General features: G+C 46.3%; 1 protein-coding gene across 1 annotated transcript in view; it reads left to right on the top strand.

Annotated features, from left to right (window-relative positions):
* camk1da (calcium/calmodulin-dependent protein kinase 1Da) overlaps positions 1–26,050 on the top strand; it is a 475,456-nt gene that overhangs the window by 152,742 nt on the left and 296,664 nt on the right. Inside the window, exon 2 of the mRNA XM_043714161.2 lies at positions 1,610–1,741. Within this exon, the coding sequence (XP_043570096.1) occupies positions 1,610–1,741 (132 nt within the window). The remainder of the gene's footprint in view (positions 1–1,609; positions 1,742–26,050) is intronic.

Here is a 26,050-nt window from a genome sequence, read left to right as displayed (position 1 = left end):
CATTAGTGATGGAAATCTGCTCTTCACTCCAGGTCTGCCTGGTGTTGTATCAAGGTATGTGATTTTAGCCCCACAACAACATGCTTGACTCTTGACCTCCTGTGAAATGGCCAATTAAACATTCGGTTATCACGAAGCCAGCTCACTGCCACCTTCGCAAAGGTGATGGCCCAGTGATGCTATTGCTGGACAATTAATCCAGAGACCCAGGTAGTGGCCTGGGGACCCAGGTTCCAGCCCTTTCATGGAAGATGGTGGAATTTGAATTAAATTAAGGCATAGCTAATACCTTTTTGTTTTAGTAAAGAATGTAGCCAAGTAATGTGAGTATACCAATACCTGAACAGATATCAATAAATATGAACACTCACCTTTGACTGTTTATTGTTTAGAATTGCTGAGAGCATAAGTTTTGAATTGTCAATTATAGCTCAATTGGTAGCACTGCACCTCTGAGTTTGGATGGTTATGGGTTTGAGTAACACAGGGACACAAAGTTCTGAGCTGATAATCTATTGCAGGGCAATGGGAGAGCTACACTGCTGCCTATGCAGTTAGTCAGGTGAGATTTAAAGCAAGGGCTTTATTTTACTTCTGGGATGTATGATTAGATTACATTCCCTACATTACATTAGATTAGATTACAGGCCCTTCGGCTCAACAAGTCCACACTGATCCCCCCAAAGAGTAACCCACCCAGACCCACTTCCCTCTGACTAATGCACCTAACACTATGGGCAATTTAGCATGGCCAATTCACCTGACCTGCACATCTTTGGACATCTTTGGTATGCAAGAGATCCCACGAAATTATTACAAAGACAAACAGTAAAATTATTTCCGGTGTCAAGGCTGGTATTTATCCTTCAATCACTATCACAGAAACCAATGGGCTGGTCATTATCACATTGTGGTTTGTGAGTCTTGCTGTATGAGAATTGTCCATCACACTACCTGCATCACCAACGGTGACTTCAGTTCAAAAACAATTAGTTGGCCATTAAACACTTTAGGATGTCTTCTAGTTTCAAGCCACACCCATTGGAGACTCCTGTGAAACAGTTATGGTGTCCCTATATCCAGACAAGGAGTCCTAGGTTTTAGTCCCACCTTCTCCAACTGGTGTGTAATATTAACATTTGGGAAACGTCAATAAATGCAAGCCTTTTATTTCTTGAAGGCTAGGTTACCTGAGTCAAATATGTGGCTGAAAATGTCTTTTGGAGCCAGTAGAGACACAGTGGGCTGAATGGCCTCATTCAGTACTGTAAACTTCTACGGTTCTACCTTGAAGCTTTTTGTCTTGCACTCATCAGGGTAAACATAAGAACTCCAAATAATCACAACAATTTATACTGCAGGATGTAGAGGCGTTGATTGGTTTGCAAATCACTTGTCAATTTTCAGTTCTGTTTGAACAATTTGAAGCATGTTTAATCTGAGATAGGAATTTCTCCAGTTTCAGCAACATCATTGATGTATTTGTGAAGAATTTCTCTGGCACTTCAAGCCAAGTTGTTACTCTTGCAGACTATTGTTACACATAGTGCCAAAGAGAGCCCTTTGCTCAGAATCCCTGACCATTTCTCTGTCTTTGCTTTTCTTGCAGTGGTGCCTTTTCTGAGGTAGTCATGGCGAAGGAGAAAACCACTGGGAAAATGTTTGCAATTAAATGCATCCCAAAGAAAGCCTTGAAAGGCAAAGAAAGCAGCATTGAAAATGAAATTGCAGTCCTCAGAAGGTAAGGAACTGAGAAGTAATTTAAGAACCAGGCTGTGAGATGGACGCAATTCCTTGCATGGATGTGTCCAAAATGTTTGATCTCGCTGCTGTAGAGTTGGGAGTGATACTCTAGGTTTTTTTTAAAAAGGCAGAACTTTGATTCAAAGCACATTTATCCAATACTTGTTGCATTGCACTACGTACAATTGTTGTGTAAAGGGAGAACCTTCTGGAAATATCTGTCGGGTCGCTAAATAATAAATTGATGATTATTGAAGGTTGAAGTGGGAAGTATGTGTCTTGTTCCAGGTGGGTCCAAAGCGAGATCACATTGAATGAAAATTAAATGTTGTGCTTCAAGGATAGAGATTGAGGAGATTTTATTTTCTCTCAGAGTTGTATGTATTTGGAACTCTCTGTTTCAGAAGCTGGTGGAGGTAGGCAGAGGTAAATAGATTCTTGTTAGGCACAGGAATCAGGAGCTGTCGGGAATAGATCGGAATGTGGAATTCTCAACAGAAATTGTTCATGGTCTTGTTGAAAGGGAGAGCAGGCTTGAGGGCCTATGCCTAGTTTGTACATTTGTAACAAATTCCATTCGGATGAAGGGGACAGTTTTAAACTAATTGGTTGGGTTTAGGTTCAAGTGGATTACTAACTTTACACCAGCCCAATATAATTCACTGACTTCAATGTAGGATAGAAACAGCTGGGGATGGAAAACCAACCTTTTACCCAAAACCATTAGCTCTCAACTAGCAGCTTGGGTTTATTGAATCCCTATAGTGTGGAAGCAGGTCATTCAACCCATCGAGTCCACACTGACTCTCCAAAGAGCATCCCACCCAGATCCATCTCACATGCTATATGCGATTTAACATGGCCACACCACCTAACCTGCACATCTTTGGACTGTGGGAGGAAACCCACGTAGACACAGGGAGACCGTGCAAACTCAGTACAGACAGTTACCCGATGGTGAAATTGAACCCAGGTCCCTAACGTTGTGAGGCGATAGTGCGAACCACTGAGCCACCATATCACTTGGATTATGTTGGTAATATCAGTGCTCCACCTGATCCTGTGCCCAGCAAATTGGGTTAAAATTTCATTGTCATTTCACATTAAGAACATAAGAACTAGGAGCAGGTGTAGGCCACCTGGCCCCTCAGTTTTGTTCCACCATTCAGTAAGGTCATGGCTGATCTTTTTGTGGACTCAGCTCCACTTACTCGTACTCTCATCGTAAACCTTAATATCTACCTTAGCTTTAAAAATGATTACTGAAGTAGCGTCAACTTCATCCCTGGGCAAGGAATTCCATAGATTCACAACCCTCTGGGTGAAGACGTTCCTTCTCAATTCAGACCTAAATCTGCTCTCTCTAATCTTGAGGCTATACCCTCTTGTCCTAGTTTCACCTGCCAGTGGAAACATCCTCTCTACTTCTGTGTTATCCATTCCCTTCATAATTTTACATGTTTCTATAAGATCCTCCCCTAATATTAGACTCCATGCATAAATTCTGCTTCTCCCTTCACAGATGCTGCCAGACCTGCTGAGTTTCTCCAGCACTTTCTATTTTTATTTCAGAACCGCATCATCTGCGTAAGTTTGCTTTTATAAGATATCCCGGTGATGTCCACAGCTATAATGCCAACTTGCCTTTCTCTTTCGAGAGATAAGACAAAAAAAACCTGCAGATGCTGAAGACCTGAAACGAAAGCAGGAAGTGCTGGAGAAACTCACCAGGTCTGGCAGCATCCATGGACAGAAGAAACAGAGTTAATGTTTTCAGTTCTGTGAGCCTGCTTTAGGGATACTGGAGGACACAGTGTATGCTTTCAGCATTTTCCACTCTGTATTTTTGTTGTCACTGATTTCCAGTATTTGTTACTTTTCTTCCCTCTTGGTCTCCGACTCTGAAAACTGCGCAAGACATCACAATATTATGACAATTCCCGAGATCTACTCAGACAGTGTTTATTAGCTTGAAACACAAAGTTTAAGGAAGTAACACAATAGGGTTTATTCAGCTGACAGTAAGACTTGATTTTATGGATTTGAATGTTATTTTTCTCTTAGTCTCTGCGCACTACAGCTGGCTAGATTAATACATATGTAATGCAATCAGGTTTCCACTCAATAACTAACAACTCACCAACCTGCAATTCTGATCTGCTGCGCACACTTGATCTTAATTGTTGCACCATTGGCCGTCATGCTTTCACCCACCAAGGCCTCACGTTCTGGATCTCACTATCATTGCTCCTTTGATGCTTCCTCCTTGAATTCTGTATCGAGTTGTGGATGCTAAGATATTGAGTACATTCGGGGCAGACATAGATGGATCTTTGGAGGCTAAATGAATCCAAGGGTTCAGGGAAGGTGCGAGTTGGTGGAATTGAGGTCTTAGAGTCTTGCGTGGAGCAAGTTCGATGGGCCAGTGGCCTAGTATTATGTTGGCTTTTGGCTATCTGCATATTTCCTGTGACTCGTGGGTCAATTTTGTCTGATGGAAGTCACATGACATGACACTGCAGCACATAAAGTGCTGTGTAAACGCGCATTCTCATTGTTTTTATAGATGCGTGGGTCTACAGGCCATCTCCCATTTTCTTTGTTTCCTGTCAACAGTGTCAGCCTCTCCTTGGCCTTTGTTTCACACAGTTGTCTGCAACCTTTGTTCTAAAATCTGCTTTGTAATTTAGAATTCTTACAGTATGGAAAGTGGCCATTTGGCCCATCAAGTCTACACTGACCTTTCGAACAACATAGCAGCCAGATCCACTGCTTTACCCCATCACCCTGCATTTCCCATGGTAAATTCACCCAACCTACACAGCTTTGAACTGTGGGAGGGAACCCACGCAGACAGGGGGAGAATGTGCAAATTCCACACAGACAGTCGCCCAAGGCAGGAAACGAACCCAGGCAGCTGGCGCTGTGAGAACCACTGTGCCAACCCTAATGTCACCCTTAAAACAGAGCCATGTTATATATAATGTGTTGCATTGTGTGAGGGAAGTAAAATTAAAAGTATAGCATCCACCACCATAAATGACTCAAGTCAAGTAGGACAATGGGACTTCCATGCATTTGAATCGAATGCAAATAGATATGGCTATTATATAAGCATCTTCAAACTATTTTTGACCTTTGTTATGCAACATTACACAGGTCATGTCATCTGAAGAAAGAGTAGCTAATATGAAAATTGAAAAAAAAAGATTTACAAAAAGATTTGTAAAATGAAAATATATAGGTACCAGGAGCCTAGGGATAAATAATCAATTAAAAGTTGATGACCTCCCACACGTAAGTTAAAAAAAATCGAGAAAAGAAAATCGTTAGAGAAGCACCAAATAAAAGGGAAGATTCAAAAACTAACATTTTGTAAGGATCTCGAGGCTAGGTCACCCAAACTCCTAGCGTCATTACTGTGGATGCCATTTAATCTGAAATAAACATGGAAACTGTTAAAGTTACTCCATAGGTCTAGCAACATCTATGGGAAGATTAGTCAGTTAATGAACCAAATGACAACTGTGTGAACTTTAAATGTGGTGGCAGTATTCCCAAATTCACCAGTTGGAAAAGGAAGTTAAGGTATGACTCTCATGAGGAAGTCTTGAACTCAATGGGGTCATTTGAGCTCAGTGTTGAGTTCAAACTGACCCTGTTTTGGGAGTCAAACCTTTTTAGAGTAGATATGAATACTCTTGAAGGTTGGATAAGATCTATAGAACTGTCATCATGTGAAGCTATTTAAATATCCTGGCCTTTAAAAATAAAAAAAACTGGACACCTTTGTCATTGAGAGTTTAAAAGTCCCTGTTCCACCAATTGCAATAGCTGTTTGTTGACTTTTCTCCAAGGGCTATCATCATGTCCTTGTGAATGCTTCTCTGCTTTCCACAAGCTATAATTATCTCAGCCGGGTGAAGTCCTAAATTTACAACTTAATTCACAGCTCAGGGATTATTGAAGAGTGGTGTATTGGTTGGCATGAATTAGCATTAGAGTGGCAAGGGAGCTATAGGAGCCATTAACTAGCTGGGGTGGGGGCATGGTTTGATATTAAGTTGAGAAGGAGATGTCATGGGGAGTGGTGAGTGTCGATGGGCTGTCAGGTCTCAGGACCAGAGACCCTACGATTTCTAGGGTGAAGTCCCAGAGAGCCATGGTTGGCTTTTTAGTAAGCTCACCCTAGAATTTGGCAGCTCCATCTCCGATCTGTGTCCAGAGAATGGTAGTCCTGACTATTCCACCCTTACTATTCCCTCTCTTGAAAAGATAATTAGGATTGACAGACCACTTTCTACAGAGGTAGATCTGCTGGCACAAGACATTTCCTGATTTGTACCTTCCTGACCACCTTAATAGTGACAGCTCAACATTTCCAATCATTGACTTTCCTTCAGAGCTGGAGGGAACCGTAATGGTGAGCATTAGTTTCTCTTGATATTTGGTTAAACGTAAGAGAGGAGAGTAAAAAGCAAAGAATGGGAGCAGGGTAAGAGAGAAACGAAAATCCCATCAGAGAGAAAGGCTAAACATCTTCAATAAAACAAAGAACTGCACAATGCTGGATATTGGAAACAAAAACAGATTGTGGAAAAATTCAGCAACACCTGTGGAAAGAGAAACTGAATTAACATCTCAGCTTCAGAATTAACATCTCAGCTTCAAAATTAACAACTCTGCTTTCTCTGCACAGTTGCGGTCAGACCTGCTGAGTTTCTCCTGAACGTCTTAAAGGTGGGAATTTTTTAGATTAGATTAGATTACTTACAGTGTGGAAACAGGCCCTTTGGCCCAACAAGTCCACACCGACCCTCCATTCCCCTACATTTACCCCTTCACCTAACACTACGGGCAATTTTAGCATGGCCAATTTACCTGACCTGCACATTTTTGGACTGTGGGAGGAAACCCGAGCACCCAGAGGAAACCCACGCAGACACGGGGAGAATGTGCAAACTCCACACATCTGGGTGAGAAATGGCAAGAATGCAAAAGTAAAATCCCGCATTCGCTCTAAATCAGGAATAAAATCAGAAAACCCTCAGCAGATCGGGGAGAATTTGTTGGGGGTGGTGGTGGTGACAGAGTTAATATTTATGGCCATAACTCTTCGTCAGAACTCAAAAGCTGCCAAACATTTCCAGTGACTTGTTTTGTTCGTTCGTTACCTTTTGAGAGCGAGAATTGTTGGTTTCCTGGCCAGAGGCATCCAACAGTTGCAGAATGTTGAAGAAGATAACAGACAACAACAACATTTCACTTGCACTTGGCTTACTGCCATAATTGCATTTCAGATTATATCTTCCACACAACATGTGTAATTCTGTCTGTCAGAGCTCACACTGCTAAGGAGCAAACTGTCTCTCTTTCTTATGGAAGTAAAGGCAACCATGAACTACTCGGGGCACAGTTAACTAGGAGAAAGTGAGGACTGCCGATACCGGAGATCAAAGTTGAGAGTGTGGTGCTGGAAAAGCACAGCTGGTCAGGCAACATCTGAGGAGCAGGAGAATCAATGTTTCGGGCAAAAGCCCTCCATCAGGATACAGTTAAATTCCTCCTTTGAGATCAGCGTGTGGTACAGTTACGCTGTGAATCAAGGAGAGGGCACATTCCTGAAATACATTTACAAGTGTAGGCCAATTGTCTTGACCATTGCTCCCTCTAAGCTGCATGGGGCTAGAGTTTTATTTATAGCCATGTGGCACAATGAGCCAGAGGTGCTAACCAAAGTGACACCGGAGGGAAAGCTGATTGTGACCTTGCTAAAACTTGCCAGACTGTGTCTCTGTGCAAGGGGCACCATAGTGCATATTATAGTAAGGCTTTCTTTATATATCAAGGGTGGGGAAGACGATGGCCTGGGGGCATTATCGGTAGACTTAATCTAGTGACCCAGGTTCATCAGATGGTGGAATGTGAATTCAATTTTTAAAAGATCTGAAATTAGGAGTCTGATGATGACCATGCATCGTTGTTGGTTGTTGGAAAAACCCACAAATGCCTTTTATGGAAGCAAACTGCCATCATTATCTGGTCTGGTCTATATGTGACTCCAGACACACAGCAATTAGGGGTGGGCAATAAATGTTGGTCTAGCCAGCCAAAGGAACCCTCCTCCTGTGATTTAATAAATAAAAAAAATACATACTTGTAAGCAAAATAAAAGATTAGAATAGGAAAAAATTATCGTGATTTTGTTTTCTGGAGTGTTGCCTAGACAAATGCTGTGTTCTATAGGATTAACACATGCCGTTTACTACAGGATTAACACATGGTGTGTTCTATAGGATTTACAAATACTATGTTCCTTAAGATTAATACGTGCTGTGTTTTATGGGATTAACACATGCTGTGTTCCACAGGATTTACACCTCCTGTGTTCTATTGGATTTATACCTGCTGTGTTCTATAGATTTAACACATGCTGTGTTCTGTAGGGTTTACACATGCTGTGTTCTATAGGACTTACGCATACTAATGTTCCATAAGATTAATACATACTGTGTTTTATAGGATTAATGCAATCTGTGTTCCACAGGATTTACACCTGCTATGTTCTGTAGGATTTACACATGCTGTGTTCCGTAGGATTAACACATACTGTGTTCCATAGGATTAACACATATTGTATTCTATAGGCTTTGCACATGCTGTGTTCTGTAGGATTTACACCTGCTGTGTTCTATAGATTTAACACACGCTGTGTTCTGTAGGATTAGCACATGCTGTGTTCTGTAGAGTTTACACATACTATGTTCTATAGGACTTACGCATACTAATGTTCCATAAGATTAATACATGCTGTGTTTTATAGGATTAACGCATGCTATGTTCCACAGGATTTACACCTGCCGTGTTCTATTGGATTTACACATGCTGTGTTCCGTAGGATTAACACATACTGTGTTCCATAGGATTAACACATGTTGTATTCTATAGGATTTACACCTGCTGCGTTTTATAGGATTTACACATGCTGTGTTCTGTAGGATTAACACATGCTGTCTTCTATAGGCTTTACACATGCTGTGTTCTGTAGGATTAACACATACGGTGTTCTATAGGATTAACACATGCTGTGTTCCATAGGATTAACACATGCTGTATTCTATAGGCTTTACACATGCTGTGTTCTGTAGGATTAACACATGCTGTGTTCTATATGATTAACACATGCTGTGTTCCATAGGATTAACACATGCTGTATTCTATACGATTAACACATGCTGTGTTCCATAGGATTAACACATGCTGTATTCTATAGGCTTTACACATGCTGTGTTCTGTAGGATTAACACATGCTGTGTTCCATAGGATTAACACATGCTGTAATCAATAGGCTTTACGCATGCTGTGTTCTGTAGGATTAACGCATGCTGTGTTCTATAGGATTAACACATGCTGTGTTCCATAGGATTAACACATGCTGTATTCTATAGGCTTTACACATGCTGTGTTCTGTAGGATTAACACATCCTGTGTTCTATAGGATTGACACATGCTGTATTCTATAGGCTTTACACATGCTGTGTTCCACAGGATTAACACATGCTGTATTCTATAGGCTTTACTCATGCTGTGTTCTGTAGGATTAACACATGTTGTGTTCCATAGGATTAACGCATGCTGTATTCTATCGGCTTTACACATGCTGTGTTCTGTAGGATTAAGACATGTGTTCTATAGGATTAACACATGCTGTGTTCCATAGGATTAACACATACTGTATTATATAGGCTTTACACATGCTGTGTTCTGTAGGATTAACACATGCTGTGTTCCATAGGATTAACGCATGCTGTATTCTATAGGCTTTACACATGCTGTGTTCTGTAGGATTAACACATGCTGTGTTCCATAGGATTAACGTATGCTGTATTCTATAGGCTTTACACATGCTGTGTTCCACAGGATTAACACATATTGTGTTCTGTAGGATTAATACATGCTGTGTTCTGTAGGCTTTACACATGCTGTGTTCTACACGATTTACACATGCTGTGTTCTGTAGGATTTACACTCAGTTTTATTTACCTTGCTGTGAAGCTGTTAGTTATGAATTCTGTTCATTAGGAGGCGATGCAATATTCTACAGGTCCATGAAAATGAAAACTATGGCCCAGGTGTTCAAGGTAATACAGTTTTTATCTATAGTGATAGTCTTCTTGCAAACTGTATATTGTGTTTTAGAATTACATTTTTTGAGTTAGAATTAGATTTTATTGGGGTGTGTGCTCGCATAAAGAGATACAGGAGGACAGTGAAAAGTTTACAAAGTCGCCATCCCCAGTGTCATCTTAGATACAAAGGCACCAAGGAAGAAAATCTTATGTACAAAGTGGAAAAACAAAGAAATAAAGTTAGAAGCTCAATATTGCAGTCCTTCTTAAGTACTTCATCATACTGGGCCCACACTCCCAACAAGGATTCGATCTCCCCTGTGTTGGGCTTGATCTCCCCCTTGGCGAAAGTGGGCACTGCAGATACTGGAGATTAGAGTCAAGATTAGAGTGGTGCTGGTAAAGCACAGCACATCAGGCAGCATCCGAGGAGCAGGAAAATCGACGTTTCAGGCAAAAGCTCTTCATCAGGATCAGCCTGAGACATCGATTTTCCTGCTCCTTGGATGCTGCCTGACCTGCTGTGCTTTTCCAGCACTACTCTAATCTTGACCTTGATCTCCTCCATGCTGGGCTCGATCCCCTCGGTGCTGGGCTTGATTTGTACAGTATTCCCAAGAAACCCATTATGGTCTGGCACGGAAATCGCATTCTCTGTTTGTGATTTATACCACATCGTTCACACCATTGCAATAAGCTCTTTTGCGCTGGGTTGTAAATTTAAAAGCATCCCGCACCACATAAAATAAAGGTAATGTTTTTCTTTGTCCTGGTACCTCAGTCCATGCCATTGATACAGTGTGGAGTCAGAGGGCAGAAAGTGGAAAATGCCATTTGAACAATCCTTATTATATTAGAGAAACTATACAGAATCATCTCATACAGACTGCTTTCACAATGCACCACAGCTTCACTGCTATCAGCGAACATTGCTGAATGGGCAGAGCTGAAACATCTCCTCATTGTTCACCTCTTGGGAATCTGAGGTACATTTTCTTGGGTGGGTGGCCATCCTGATGAGTGGATGAATTCCAGTCGGGAATACGGAGTTGACAATGGTAGCAGACATGGTCCTGAAGAAGGTTTAATACCCGAAACATTGAGACTTCTCCACCTCCCTATGCTGCCTGGCTTGCTGTGTTTTTCCGGCCTCTTGCTTGTCTACAGTCTCCCCAGAGCCACCCCAGGGTGGCCTGGTTAGTGACGGAGATCAGGTTGCAGCGCTGGGAAGTGAAATTATCACAGCCAGCTGCCTTCACAGTGGGGGGCCATGTCTGTCCATCAGCTGGAGGATCTGGCACAGGTGCCATTAGAGTCACTTACAGTGGGCAGGAAATAGCTGCCATTTACAGGAAGTAGTCATTATCTTGGCAAAGGGGCAACAAGGCTGACCCAGCTGCCTTCAGATAGATGCCCTTTGAGAATTATTGTCAGCAAGCAAAAATACGAGCTCTCAAAGGAGTTGCCATTTTGGAACCGTGTTTTCAGGCCCTTGACACGGTTGGGAGCCTATACATCCAGGAAGAATATTTTGCGGCCTAGAAAATTGATGATAGATGGCTCATTACTATCCCTCATTCGATTCCTGCCTCATGGAATCCCTACAGTGTGGAAACAGGTCATTTGGCCCAACAAGTCTACACTGACCCCCCAAAGAGTATCCCACCCAGACCCAACAAGTCTACACTGACCCCCCAAAGAGTATCCCACCCAGACCCATTCCCCTACATTTGCCCCTGACAAGTCCCTCCTCCCTATCTTTTATCTTAGCCTGCTGGACCAACTTCCCTCATTCCTGAAGAAGGGCTAATGCCTGAAACGTCGATTCTCCTGTTCCCTAGATGCTGCCTGACCTGCTGCGCTTTTCCAGCAACACATTTCCATTTCTGATCTCCAGCATCTGCAGACCTCACTTTCTCCCCTGACTAATACACCTAACCTACACATCCCTGAACACTATGGGCAATTTAGCATGGCCAATTCACCTAAATTGTACTTCTTTGGACTGTAGGAGGAAACCAGAGCACCCAGAGGAAACCCACACAGACACTGGGAGAATGTGCAACCTCTGCACAGACAGTCGCCTGAGGCTGGAATTGAATCTGGATCCCTGGTGTTGTGAGGCAGCAGTGCTAACCACTGAGCCACCTCTGGGCTAGTCAACCTGTAGGAAGAGTGCTTGAAGTGGGAGCATGTCGGGAGGCGAACCTAACATCCACCTTTCCAAATGTCCTTATGCCCCCATTTCCTGTGCCACTGGGCAAATTCAGACTCTTGTTTCGAAAATGATTGACTTATGCCATTCCTGAATCATTTGGAGTCTCAATCAATGTTCCCATGAAAGTGCAGGATTCTAATATGTTCTGGCGGTGCCTAACGAAGAAACGTTAGACATGCACACACACCACCTCAGTGTTCTTTTTTGTACAAAATGGGGCGGCAAGGCAAGATCTAAGCAGCCTGCAAGGGACACGAAAGCTCTCTGCAAGACAGGTGAATATCTCTGAGATTTCTAGGTATTAATTGTACGAAGTTTCAAGAACAATAAAGAGGGAGGATGAGCAACAACAGAGGGGGAGAGAAAGGAGTGAACGATTCAACAGCAAGAAAATGCAGCATGTTGAAGGAAAGAGTGTTGAAGGAAACAAGAAGAGATGGTTCAAACATTGTTTTACCATGAAGTAACAGACGTAACAGTAAAATTGCAGAGTCATAGAGATGTACAGCACGGAAACAGACCCTTTGGTCCAACTCATCCACGCCAACCAGATATCCCAACCCAATCTTGTCCCATGTACCAGCACTTGGCCCATATCCCTCTAAACCCTTCCTATTCATATATCCATCCAGATGCCTTTTAAATGCTGTAATTCTACCAGCCTCCACCACTTCCTCTGGCAGCTCATTCCATACACGCACCTTTCTGTGAAAACGTTGCCCCTTACATTCCTTTTAAATCTTACCCCCTCACCTTAAACCTATGCCCTCTAGTTTTGGACTCCTACCCTGGGAAAAATACCTTGTCTATTCACCATATCCAGGCCCCTCATGATTTTATAAACCTCTATCAGGTCACCCCTTAGCTTCATACAGTGACTATTCAGCCTCTGTCTATAGCTCAACTCTCCAACCCCAGAAACATCCTTGTAAATCTCTTCTGAACCCTTTCAAGTTGCACAACATCTTTCCTGCAGCAGGGGGACCAGGAAAAAATGCAAACATTTCTGGAAGAGATTGGGCAAGCAGAAAGGGAGGGAACTCAAAATAGTTTCTCACAAAGTAGCCTCTCCATTTAGAGGAAATAATAGCTCCAGTTAGCAACTCTGCAAAGTTAAAAATCACACAACACCAGGTTATAGTCCAACAGGTTTATTTGGAAACACTAGCTTTCGGAGCGCTGCTCCTTTGTCAGATAGCTTGTGGGGGAGCATCATAAGACACAGAATTTATAGCAAAAGATCATAGTGTCATGCAACTGATGTGATATGTTGAACAAACTTAAATTGCTGTTAAGTCTTTCATGTTTTAGAATGGTTTGCAGGTTTTGATCATTTATATGTACATCCAAGAACTTCCTCTGCAAATGGCTTGAATTGGAGATGCCGGTGTTGAACTGGGGTGGACAAAGTTAAAAATCACACAACACCAGGTTATAGTCCAACAGGTTTATTTGAAAGTACTAGCTTTTGGAGCGCTGCTCCTTCATCAGGTGGTTGTGGAGTATAAGACTGTAAGACACAGAATTTATAGCAAAAGTTTACAGTGTGATGTAACTGAAATTATATATTGAAAAAGACCTGGATTGTTTGTTAAGTCTCTCATCTTTTAGAATGACCATGTTGGTTTCAGTTCTTTTATATGTAAATCCCAGTTGTAAAGATACATTGTCAAGTGAACTTTAACAATAGGTGTCATGCTGGCCCAAAATAATGCATTGAAGATGTGAGGTGCAAAGGGCAGTCTGGTATTAAAAATGAATGTGCAGTACTGGGTGCCACTGAAGTATTTGAAAGTAATTAAAGAGACATCATTTGGAGAGGAAAGCAGAATTATGAACTGGAGTAATATTGACAGATCTGAACTATTCAGATCTGGTGTGAGAAGGCTCATCTGAGTGGCTTTGAATGGGGACGGGTATGCATTCGTGATCTTAAATAAAACATGCTGACTTGGAAAACCAAATCCTATTTCAGGCAAGATGGAATATTCGGCATGAACCGGTAAAACTAGATCATTGGAATAGGAAAACTTCTGTTTTAAACTGGAGAGGAGATGGTGTCGAAAACAAATGGATAGAAGAGAAACAACTGTAGAGGGATGAATTGAAGGCTTTCTCCAGGTCCATTAGAAAACAGCAGTTGATCAAAAAAAGATGGGTAGAACCATTGAACTGTGGGATACCAGTCTGAGGTGAACACTGGAACATTGAGATAGGAAGTCATGACAGCTAGCTGTACAGGTGGAAATGAGGACCAGTCTGGAAATAGAGGAAAAGTCTGAGAGAACAGCAAAGTCTGTGAGAAATACTGGAATCCACAAATGGAAGTGGAAAGAGAGAATGAACAGTGGAATGGAATAAAAACTTGGAGACAACTTTATAAAGGAATAGCTAAAGCTATAGGAAGACACTGAACAGGCTGGGGCTGTTTTCCCTGGAGCCTCGGAGGCTGAGGGGTGACCTTACAGAGGTTTATAAAATCATGAGGGACAAGGATAGGTAAATGGACAAAGTCTTTTCCCTGGGGTCGGGGAGTCCAGAACTAGAGGGCATAGGTTTACGGTGAGAGGGGAAAGATATAAAAGAGACCTCAGGGGCAACTTTTTCACGCAGAGGGTGGTAAATATATGGAATGAGCTGCCAGAGGAAGTGGTGGATGCTGGTACAATTACAACATTTGAAAGGCATCTAGATGGGTATATGAATAGGAAGGATTTAGAGGGATATGGGCCAGGTACCGGCAGGTGGGACGAGATTGGGTTGGGATATCAGGTTGGCATGGACGAGTTGGACCGAAGGGTCTTTTTCCATGCTGTACATCTCTGTGACTCTAGATTCTAGGGCACTGAGATAAGTGAAGTGAAGGACAGATAAAACTAAAACTGCAGTATGTGTTCCTTGCCATCGCAAGATTTCCAGATATAAATCGGTTTCACTGGGATTACAATGCCGTCGGACTCAGCACTTCAAACCTGTTTGCTGGTATCCAATTAACACAACTCAATAGTTGCAGCCTACACTGACAGTGCAACATAAAAAGGTTATATCGCCCTTGGTTTTTATTTTGAAGAGAGATCATAAAGGCAGAGCTGCGGAGGAGTCTAGTTTAACAGTGGAATAGGAGTGGCCAGTTCTCCCAGTTCAGTTTTTTCCTAGTTTGTTTTAGCTGGAGCAGTCACAAGGTGTGTGAGTCCAGGGGAGTTGCAAGCGTTGGTAAAGAATTCCTCTGACTTACTCTGAAATCTCTCTCTGGATGTTGTTCCTTCCAGTCTGTAAGAATCTGTGTTTGAATTTATGTTTTATTTTGCCAAGGGATGTGTTTATGGGATGTTACTGTATTGGAACAGTTAACTAGTAATAGTTACTGTATCAGGTCCGTTAAGTTTTCCAGTCAAAAAGTTATTCTAAATTTTGCTTTCTTATGTTCATGTTTTAACTATAGTGTTTAAATAAATCCTGTTTTGTTTAAAGCCCAGTGGTTTGACCAGCTGCATCACTCCTGGAATATCCACTTCACATCTGCCTTTATAATAAGAAAAAAGTTAGGGTCTAGACTACCTTCTTAAAATATCTTGAGGGGGTCTGGATTGGTTCATAATAATAGTAACTATCTTCACATCACTCTCACCTTTCCTGACCTCATTGATGTATCTGGGTCACACTGCTTGTCCAACCTCCCAGTTTTTGATTAACTTTTACCTTGTCCAGTGAAACACTACCAAGACAGGAGCCATCACCTTAGCAATTAACTCATCCACCCATAGCAGCTTCAACTTACTGAGACATTCAGTACATCAAAGGAACTTCTACATCTAAAAGTTGTGCATTTCCTTTCACCATTGATTTATGAATGCCCCACATGAAACTTAAGTTCTCAGATTTGACTCATGAGAAACAGTCGAGTAGAGCGGACCATTGGAATTTAGAAAAATGAGAGTTGACGTTATTGAAACATTTCGGATTCTAAGGGGGCTTAGCAGAGTAGCTCAGGGAATGTTTCCCTGTGTTGAGGAATTCCGAACTAAAGGGGCACAGTTCCAAACTAAAGGTCTTCCCATTTAAGACAAAGATGACGAGGAATTTCTTCACTTAGAGGGTCAATGTTGTTTGGAAATCTCTTTGCCAGTGAGTACTGGAGTCTGGGCAATTGAACAAATTCAAGGCCAAATTGGTTAGATTTTTGATTGACAAGGGAGCCGAGGGTTATAGGAAGGCAGGCAGGAAAGTGAAGTTGAGATGATGATCAAATCTTATTGAACGGCAGCGCAGGCTTGAGGGGCTGAATGGTCTTTCGCAGCTCCTTTTTATAATCTTATAGCTGTCTGACATTTAAATCCATTCAGTTCGTAGAGTTTCATCAGTACAATGACAATCCTCTGACCTAGTGACACACTTCCCACTCAAAGTCTGACTTCAATGCAAGGTTCTATGATCACTGCACACAAAGAATATTATGAAAGGAACACTAAGGTTTTCCAGTGTTTGCTCTTTCTCGTGAACCTTAAGAGACTTCTGTGATTTCAGTCGAAGTAGCGAAAGGAACAAATTGAAACACTTACACATGGAGATCAAAGGAAATCTTCTCTTTGGGTCACGCAAATGTTGATGTTCTCCATCTTCTAACTGATAGGCCCTTCACCAAAATAACTGCACATCATCCAAAAACAAAAAAAACCCACTGAAACTGGAAATTTGAAATTAATAAAAAATGCTCAGGTCAGGCAGGAAGGTCACAATCTGGAACTTTACCTGTTTTCCTAATTACATGTCATGTTTGATTTCATGTAATAGTTAGCATTAAGGTAATTAATTTCATATCATGCAATCCGTAATTTTAATATAGTATAATACTTCACATTATATTAATGTCAGGCTGTGTTCTGGATTGTCTGAGAGAGATTGGGTAAACTGTATTCTGGAGAGTTTTGAAGAGTGCGAAGTAATCTCATTGAAACTTTGAACAGTTGTACAGAGTGTGACGGGGGTCAGTAAATCAGATACTCCCCCTGGTTGGTGACTCCTTGGTTAGGAGGTATAATTTCAGGAAAAGGGGGCAGACTACTTAAGGATGAGGTGAGGAGGAATTCCTTCTCTTAGAAGGGGGTGAATCTTACGAATTCTTTCCCCCAGAGGGCTATGGAAGCTGAGTCGTTGAGCGTGTTCAAGAAAGAAATCAATAGCCACTTGGAAGCTAATCAGATTCAGGGATGTGGAAATAATGCAGGAAAATGGCATTGAGGAGATGACCTCAGCCATACTCTAGAAGAGCGGAGGGCCCTTAATGGGCTGAATGGCCTACTCCCTTTTCCTGTATTCCTAATACAATGTACAATGGGTTGATACATTTTTGAACTCTGTCAAGATTAGAGTGGTGCTAGAAAAGCACAGCCGGTCAGGCAGCATCCGAGGAGCAGGGAAATCGATGTTTCGCGCAAGAGCCCTTCGTCAGAAATCCTGATGAAACGTCGATTTTCCTGCTCCTCGAATGCTGCCTGACCTGCTGTGCTTTTCCAGCACCACTCTGATCTTGACTCTGATCTCCAACATCTGCAGTCCGCACTTTTGCCTACATTTTTGAACTCTACCAGGGCAATTATCTTGAATGTATATAGAGGCCTCGTCCTTGTCTTGACTCTTGCCTGTGAACTGATAACCTCGAGCTATTTCTAACCAATTCTCTCTCTCTCTCTTTCTCTAAATCCATCTCTCTGTTTCCATCTCTCTCTGTGCAATGGAGGGAGATGATGCTGCTAATTTGTGGACTTTTGCGAATTACTCACTAATTCATTGTACTGTAGCATTTCATTCAATCAGTCTATTGTTAACATTATGCCATTATGTTATGTGCATCTGATCATGTCTTCAATTCTTTCACCATCATGGTGTTATGATTCAGTATTCCTGTTCAATATAATGATGCAAAGAAAAAGCTCTTCAATGTAGAGAATATGACATAGAAAGTTACAGTGTGGAAGCAGGCCATGCGGCCCATTAAGTCAACACTGTACCTCTGAGGAGCACCCCACCCAATCCCTGTAACCCCACATTTCCCATTGCAAAACCACACATTCATGGACACTATGGGTAATTTAGTATGGTCAATCCACCTAACCTGCACATCTTTGGACTGCGGGAGGAAGCCAGAGCATCCAAATATGGGGAGAAGGTACAAACTCTACACAGACAGTCGCTCAAGGGTGGAATCGAACCCAGGTCCCTGCTGCTGTGAGGCAGCGGTGCTAACCAGTGAGCCACCGTGCCACCCACAGAGTATTGCCAACTCCAACCTTCTTGTGTGGAATTGGTTAATTGACTATTTTAAACACAGAATTAACCCACTGGTTTGTAACTGGCTGTATTTGTGTAAATTTTCTAAAACACCATTGCCTTTCCAGTTTGTGAGCAGTAAACTTGGTTTCGCATCGGTCTGTGGCCAGAGTTATTTCCTGGTTACGATTCCTCAAGGTAGAGAGGAGTTTCACTGAATCAAAGCTAGGAGTTTCTGAGCAGCGAGAGAAATGTGCTCGTAATTGATTCAATTCACAGGTCTCTTGCACTCCCATAGTGCTGTCCCTATTTCTGGGCCAGAAGGTCAGAGTTCAAGTCCTACCTGGCACTGAGCTGTGTTGTAACAAGTCCAATAGGTTGATTTAAGAACAAAATCCACTCCGATTACTGTAACAATACTCTGAATGGAATTGGTGGTGGTCAGGGGAAGGTGCCACATATAAATCATGAGAGATTAGGGTCAAAAAGGGAAAATGTAAATACAAATTAAAAAGATTTGCATTTATATAGCAACTTCCACATCCTTATGACATCTGAAAGCTCTTTGCAGATGATGAAGTACTTTTGAAGTGTAGTCACTTTTGTAGTGAATAATTATAGAGTAATGGAGAACTGGAGACAATGATAAACTTCTGATCAGACCAGGTAGTTTGCACCACAACAGGAAACTTGCGCAATTTAAAACAATCAGAGTCTGGCACAATTCATATTTTCAAGAGCATGCAAAGATGCTAAATCTGTTTGGTTACTTGGTTTGAGCAGCTGTCTGAAAGCTCACTGCTCACTCCAGGTACTTGAACTGCAACGTTAGTCACATCCTGTGGTATTTTTAGTTTGTTACACAATGCTGTACACACACACACATGCACAGACACATGTATGCACACACAGATACACACATGCACATACACACACATACATGCACACTTAGACACACACATGCAGACAGACACACATGCACACACACATACATTCACAAACACCCACACAGGCAGGTATATACATACACACACAAACACACAGTCTGTGCTGATAATGAGATCACTGCAGAGATGTGTAAGTAAACCTGGAATCAGGTTTGTTCTGGCTGAGTTCCACTTTGAGAAATGCACTCAGGAGCTGAATTAATGAAGAAGTTGTACAATACAACATAAATTGCATACTACAGCATCATGCCTCTAATGTATAATTGTGTGTCCGCTTCAGAGAGTAAAAGATTAAATGCTCTCATAATGAGCCACCAGAGATTAATGCACAATAAAACCAGTGGCTGATGCATTGCGAGCCATGTTTGAGATTACATCCTGTTAGCTTAAAGTGTTTACATGAGGAAGCTGCAACATATGATTTGGAGATGACAGAGTCAGATAGTAACCAAGCAGATGCTTGAAATTTTGAAGGCCCTGGGGCTGATCGTTTTTACTGTCTAACATCGATGAAACATTTTTATTGATTGACCTTTGAAGGAAAGTCAGTCAGAGTCATATAGCACAGAAGAGACCCTTCAGCCCATTGTGGCTGTACCAGCCTAGCTGTACTAGTCCCATTTCCCGGCACTAGGTTCATAGACTTGAATGTTATGACATTGCAAGAGCTCATCTAAGTACGTTTTAGAGTTTGTGAGGTTTCCTCCTTGATTATCATGCCAGGCAGTGCATTCCAGACCCTCACCATCCTCCAGGGGAAAAGGCTTTTCCTCTATCCCCTCTAAACCTCCTGCGTTTCATTTTAAAATTAAGCCCCATTATTACTGACCCTTTGACTGAGGGAACAGATGCTGTCTATTCACCCTGTCTCTTTCCTTCATAATCTGACACACCTCAATCATGTCCTTACTCAGTAATGAAGTCTTAATTTTTAATTGCACACCGTACAATGATAACCCCGAAAAATGCATTTGCGCATGAAAGATGTAGAATCAAGGAATCCCTACAGGGTGGGAGCACGCCATTTGGCCCATCGCGTTCACATTGCCCCTTTGAAGAACATCCCATCCTATCCTTGTAATCCTGCATTGCCCATGGCAAATTCACTAACCTGCACATCCTTGGACTATGGGAGCGCCCAGAGGACACCCATGCAGACATAGAGAGATATTTCCCTAGGATGGGGGATTTCCAACACAATCGGGCACATTTTTAAAGTGAGAGGAGAGAGATATGAAGGGCTTTTGCCTGAAATGTCGACTTTCCTGCTCCTCGGATGCTGCCTGAACTGCTGTGCTTTTCCAGCACCACTCTAATCCAGAATCTGGTTTCCAGCATCTGCAGTCATTGTTTTTACCTAGGAGAGAGATTTAACAAAGTCATGAGGGGCAAATACTCTACACAGAGGAAATGGTGGATGTGGGTACAATTGCAACATTTAAAAGACATTTGGATAAGCACATGAATAGGAAAGGTTTGGAGGGATATGGGCCAGGAGCAGGCAATGGGATTGGTTTAGATTGGGATTATGTTCGGCATGGACTGGTTAGACTGAAGGGTCTGTTTCTGTGCTCTGAGATGGGAGGATCCTCAATTTTAATGCTGCAAAGCTATAGCATTTTAACGGAGGCAATTGCAATCACTATGTTCTATTTTTCTCTTGTTGATATTGGAAGATTGGGGAGGACAGGGTACTTCAAACTAAAAGAATTCTCGCCAGCCTTCCCGCGCCTTTAAGAACACAAGCTGCAGTATCAAAGAGACAGAACTGGGGTGAAGTTGTTTGTATTAACTTCAAGCTGGAATTTAGATGGAATCTAGAGATAGCTCCTCCCTGCTTCTTTCTGAAGATCGACAAGTTTATGCCTGCACACTGCTGTTTTCTAACTCTTGTTTTTTTTTTATAAATGTATGTAGCACCCTTTTCCCCCTCTGCAAAATCATAATGAGTAAGAATTGTCATGAATTCTCTCAGGATGCTCTCTTTACTTTTTCTACTTATTCTCACGTGGCTGTTGCTGGAGAGGATGCATTTACGATCGACCCCTGAGGGGAAACTCGAAGGGAGGTTATGGCCGAGGGGTATTATCACTGGAATGTTAATCTAGAAACTCGGGTAATTTTCTGGAGAGCAGGTTTGAATCGCACCATGGTATATGGTGGAGTTTGAATTCAATAAAAATCTAGAATGAAGAGTCCAATGATGACCATGAATCCATTGTCAGGGGGAAAACCCATCTGGTTCAGAAATGTCCTTTTAGGAAAGGAAACTCATCGTTACCTGGTGTGGCCTACATGTGACTCAAGACCCACAGCAATGTGGTTGACTCCTAACAATTAGGGATGGGCAATAAACGCTGGCCTGGCCAGTGATACCCTCATCCTGTGAATGAATAATAAAAAAAAAGAGGGATCTTGGGCTGTGTGTCCACAGATCCCGGAAGGGAAAGGAAGATTAATAGGGCAGTTTGAAAAAAAGGTGTTTGAAAAGGCCCAGCAACATGGACTGGTGTGGGTGCAGCAGTGTGGGCCGGTGTGGGTGCAGCGGTGTGAGTCGGTGTGGGTGCAGCAGTGTGGGCTGGTGTGGGTGCCGCAGTGTGGGCCGGTGTGGGTGCAGCAGTGTGGGCCGGTGTGGGTGCAGCAGTGTGGGCCGGTGTGGGTGCAGCAGTGTGAGCCGGTGTGGGTGCAGCAGTGTGAGCCGGTGTGGGTGCAGCAGTGAGGGCCGGTGTGGGTGCAGCAGTGTGGGCCGGTGTGGGTGCAGCAGTGTGAGCTGGTGTGGGTGCAGCAGTGTGGGCCGGTGTGGGTGCAGCAGTGTGGGCCGGTGTGGGTGCAGCAGTGTGGGCCGGTGTGGGTGCAGCAGTGTGAGCTGGTGTGGGTGCCGCAGTGTGAGCTGGTGTGGGTGCAGCAGTGTGGGCCGGTGTGGGTACAGCAGTGTGGGCCGGTGTGGGTACAGCAGTGTGGGCCGGTGTGGGTGCAGCAGTGAGGGTCGGTGTGGGTGCAGCGGTGTGAGCTGGTCTGGGTGCAGCAGTGAGGGTCGGTGTGGGTGCAGCGGTGTGAGCTGGTCTGGGTGCAGCAGTGTGAGCTGGTCTGGGTGCAGCAGTGTGAGCTGGTGTGGGTGCAGCAGTGTGGGCCGGTGTGGGTGCCGCAGTGTGCGCCGGTGTGGGTGCAGCAGTGTGAGCCGGTGTGGGTGCAGCGGTGTGGGCAGGTGCAGGTGCCGCAGTGTGGGCTGGTGTGGGTGCAGCAGTGTGAGCCGGTGTGGGTGCAGCGGTGTGGGCCGGTATGGGTGCAGCAGTGTGGGCCGGTGTGGGTGCAGCAGTGTGAGCCGGTGTGGGTGCAGCGGTGTGGGCCGGTATGGGTGCAGCAGTGTGGGCCGGTGTGGGTGCAGCAGTGTGGGCCGGTGTGGGTGCAGCAGTGTGAGTCGGTGTGGGTGCAGCAGTGTGGGCCGGTGTGGGTGCAGCAGTGTGGGCCGGTGTGGGTGCGGCAGTGTGGGCCGGTGTGAGTGCGGCAGTGTGGGCCGGTGTGGGTGCAGCAGTGTGAGCTGGTGTGGGTGCAGCAGTGAGAGCTGGTGTGGGTGCAGCAGTGTGAGCTGGTGTGGGTGCAGCAGTGTGAGCTGGTGTGGGTGCAGCAGTGTGGGCCGGTGTGGGTGCAGCAGTGTGAGTCGGTGTGGGTGCAGCAGTGTGGGCCGGTGTGGGTGCAGCAGTGTGGGCCGGTGTGAGTGCGGCAGTGTGGGCCGGTGTGGGTGCAGCAGTGTGAGCTGGTGTGGGTGCAGCAGTGAGAGCTGGTGTGGGTGCAGCAGTGTGAGCCGGTGTGGGTGCAGCAGTGTGAGCCGGTGTGGGTGCAGCAGTGTGGGCCGGTGTGGGTGCAGCAGTGTGAGCTGGTGTGGGAGCAGCAGTGTGAGCTGGTGTGGGTGCAGCAGTGTGAGCTGGTGTGGGTGCAGCAGTGTGAGCTGGTGTGGGTGCAGCAGTGTGGGCCGGTGTGGGTGCAGCAGTGTGGGCTGGTGTGGGTGCAGCAGTGTGGGCTGGTGTGGGTGCAGCAGTGTGGGCTGGTGTGGGTGCAGCAGTGTGAGCTGGTGTGGGTGCAGCAGTGTGAGCTGGTGTGGGTGCAGCAGTGTGAGCTGGTGTGGGTGCAGCAGTGTGAGCTGGTGTGGGTGCAGCAGTGTGGGCCGGTGTGGGTGCAGCAGTGTGAGCTGGTGTGGGTGCAGCAGTGTGGGCTGGTGTGGGTGCAGCAGTGTGAGCTGGTGTGGGTGCAGCAGTGTGGGCCGGTGTGGGTGCGGCAGTGTGGGCCGGTGTGGGTGCAGCAGTGTGGGCCGGTGTGGGTGCAGCAGTGTGGGCCGGTGTGGGTGCAGCAGTGTGGGCCGGTGTGGGTGCGGCAGTGTGAGCTGGTGTGGGTGTGGCAGTGTGGGCTGGTGTGGGTGCAGCAGTGTGGGCCGGTGTGGGGGCAGCAGTGTGGGCCGGTGTGGGTGCGGCAGTGTGGGCCGGTGTGGGTGTGGCAGTGTGGGCTGGTGTGGGTGCAGCAGTGTGGGCTGGTGTGGGGGCAGCAGTGTGGGCCGGTGTGGGTGCGGCAGTGTGGGCCGGTGTGGGTGCAGCAGTGTGACCCGGTGTGGGTGTGGCAGTGTGAGCCGGTGTGGGTGTGGCAGTGTGGGCTGGTGTGGGTGCAGCAGTGTGGGCCGGTGTGGGTGCAGCAGTGCGGGCCGGTGTGGGTGCAGCAGTGTGGGCCGGTGTGGGTGCAGCAGTGTGGGCTGGTGTGGGTGCAGCAGTGTGGGCCGGTGTGGGTGCAGCAGTGTGGGCCGGTGTGGGTGCAGCGATGTGGGCAGGTGCAGGTGCCGCAGTGTGGGCCGGTGTGGGTGCAGCAGTGTGAGCTGGTGTGGGTGCAGCAGTGTGAGCTGGTGTGGGGGCAGCAGTGTGGGCCGGTGTGGGTGCAGCAGTGTGGGCCGGTGTGGGTGCAGCAGTGAGGGCCGGTGTGGGTGCAGCAGTGTGAGTCGGTGTGGGTGCAGCAGTGAGGGCCGGTGTGGGTGCAGCAATGTGGGCTGGTGTGGGTGCAGCAGTGTGGGCTGGTGTGGGTGCAGCAGTGTGGGCCGGTGTGGGTGCAGCAGTGTGGGCCGGTGTGGGTGCAGCAGTGTGGGCCGGTGTGGGTGCAGCAGTGTGGGCTGGTGTGGGTGCAGCAGTGTGGGCCGGTGTGGGTGCAGCAGTGTGGGGCAGGTGTGGATGCAGCAGTGTGGGCCGGTGTGGGTGCAGCGATGTGGGCAGGTGCAGGTGCCGCAGTGTGGGCCGGTGTGGGTGCAGCAGTTTGGGCCGGTGTGTGTGCGGCAGTGTGGGCCGGTGTGGGTGCAGCAGTGTGGGCCGGTGTGTGTGCAGCAGTGTGGGCCGGTGTGGGTGCAGCAGTGTGGGCCGGTGTGGGTGCAGCAGTGTGGGCCGGTGTGTGTGCGGCAGTGTGGGCCGGTGTGGGTGCAGCAGTGTGGGCCGGTGTGGGTGCAGCAGTGTGGGCCGGTGTGTGTGCGGCAGTGTGGGCCGGTGTGTGTGCGGCAGTGTGGGCCGGTGTGGGTGCAGCAGTGTGGGCCGGTGTGGGTGCATCAGTGTGAGCTGGTGTGGGTGCAGCAGTGTGGGCTGGTGTGGGTGCGGCAGTGTGGGCTGGTGTGGGTGCGGCAGTGTGGGCCGGTGTGGGTGCAGCAGTGTGGGCCGGTGTGGGTGCAGCAGTGTGGGCCGGTGTGGGTGCAGCAGTGTGGGCCGGTGTGTGTGCGGCAGTGTGGGCCGGTGTGGGTGCAGCAGTGTGGGCCGGTGTGGGTGCAGCAGTGTGGGCCGGTGTGGGTGCAGCAGTGTGGGCCGGTGTGGGTGCAGCAGTGTGAGCTGGTGTGGGTGCAGCAGTGTGGGCCGGTGTGGGCCGGTGTGGGTGCAGCAGTGTGGGCCGGTGTGGGTGCAGTGGTGTGGGCCGGTGTGGATGCAGCAGTGTGGGCCGGTGTGGGTGCAGCAGTGAGGGCCGGTGTGGGTGCAGCAGTGTGGGCCGGTGTGGGTGCAGTGGTGTGGGCCGGTGTGGGTGCAGCAGTGTGGGCCGGTGTGGGTGCAGCAGTGTGGGCCGGTGTGGGTGCAGTGGTGTGAGCCGGTGTGGGTGCAGCAGTGTGGGCCGGTGTGGGTGCAGCAGTGTGGGCCGGTGTGGATGCAGCAGTGTGAGCCGGTGTGGGTGCAGCAGTGTGGGCCGGTGTGGGTGCAGCAGTGTGAGCTGGTGTGGGTGCAGCAGTGTGAGTCGGTGTGGGTGCAGCAGTGTGGGCCGGTGTGGGTGCAGCAGTGTGAGCTGGTGTGGGTGCAGCAGTGTGGGCCGGTGTGGGTGCAGCAGTGTGAGCTGTTGTGGGTGCAGCAGTGTGAGTCGGTGTGGGTGCAGCAGTGTGGGCCGGTGTGGATGCAGCAGTGTGAGCCGGTGTGGGTGCAGCAGTGTGAGCCGGTGTGGGTGCAGCAGTGTGGGCCGGTGTGGGTGCAGCAGTGTGGGCTGGTGTGGGTGCAGCAGTGTGAGTCGGTGTGGGTGCAGCAGTGTGAGCTGTTGTGGGTGCAGCAGTGTGAGCCGGTGTGGGTGCAGCAGTGTGAGTCGGTGTGGGTGCAGCAGTGTGAGTCGGTGTGGGTGCAGCAGTGTGGGCCGGTGTGGGTGCAGCAGTGTGAGTCGGTGTGGGTGCAGCAGTGTGAGTCGGTGTGGGTGCAGCAGTGTGAGTCGGTGTGGGTGCAGCGGTGTGGGCCGGTGTGGGTGCAGCAGTGTGAGTCGGT

This window comes from Chiloscyllium plagiosum, unplaced genomic scaffold (genome assembly GCF_037043375.1).
Source record: "Chiloscyllium plagiosum isolate Xiang-an unplaced genomic scaffold, Cpla_swu_hap1 HiC_scaffold_23, whole genome shotgun sequence".
Taxonomy (NCBI): domain Eukaryota; kingdom Metazoa; phylum Chordata; class Chondrichthyes; order Orectolobiformes; family Hemiscylliidae; genus Chiloscyllium; species Chiloscyllium plagiosum.
The sequence above is the reverse complement of the archived record's forward strand: the minus strand, read 5'-3'. Positions and strand labels throughout refer to the sequence as shown.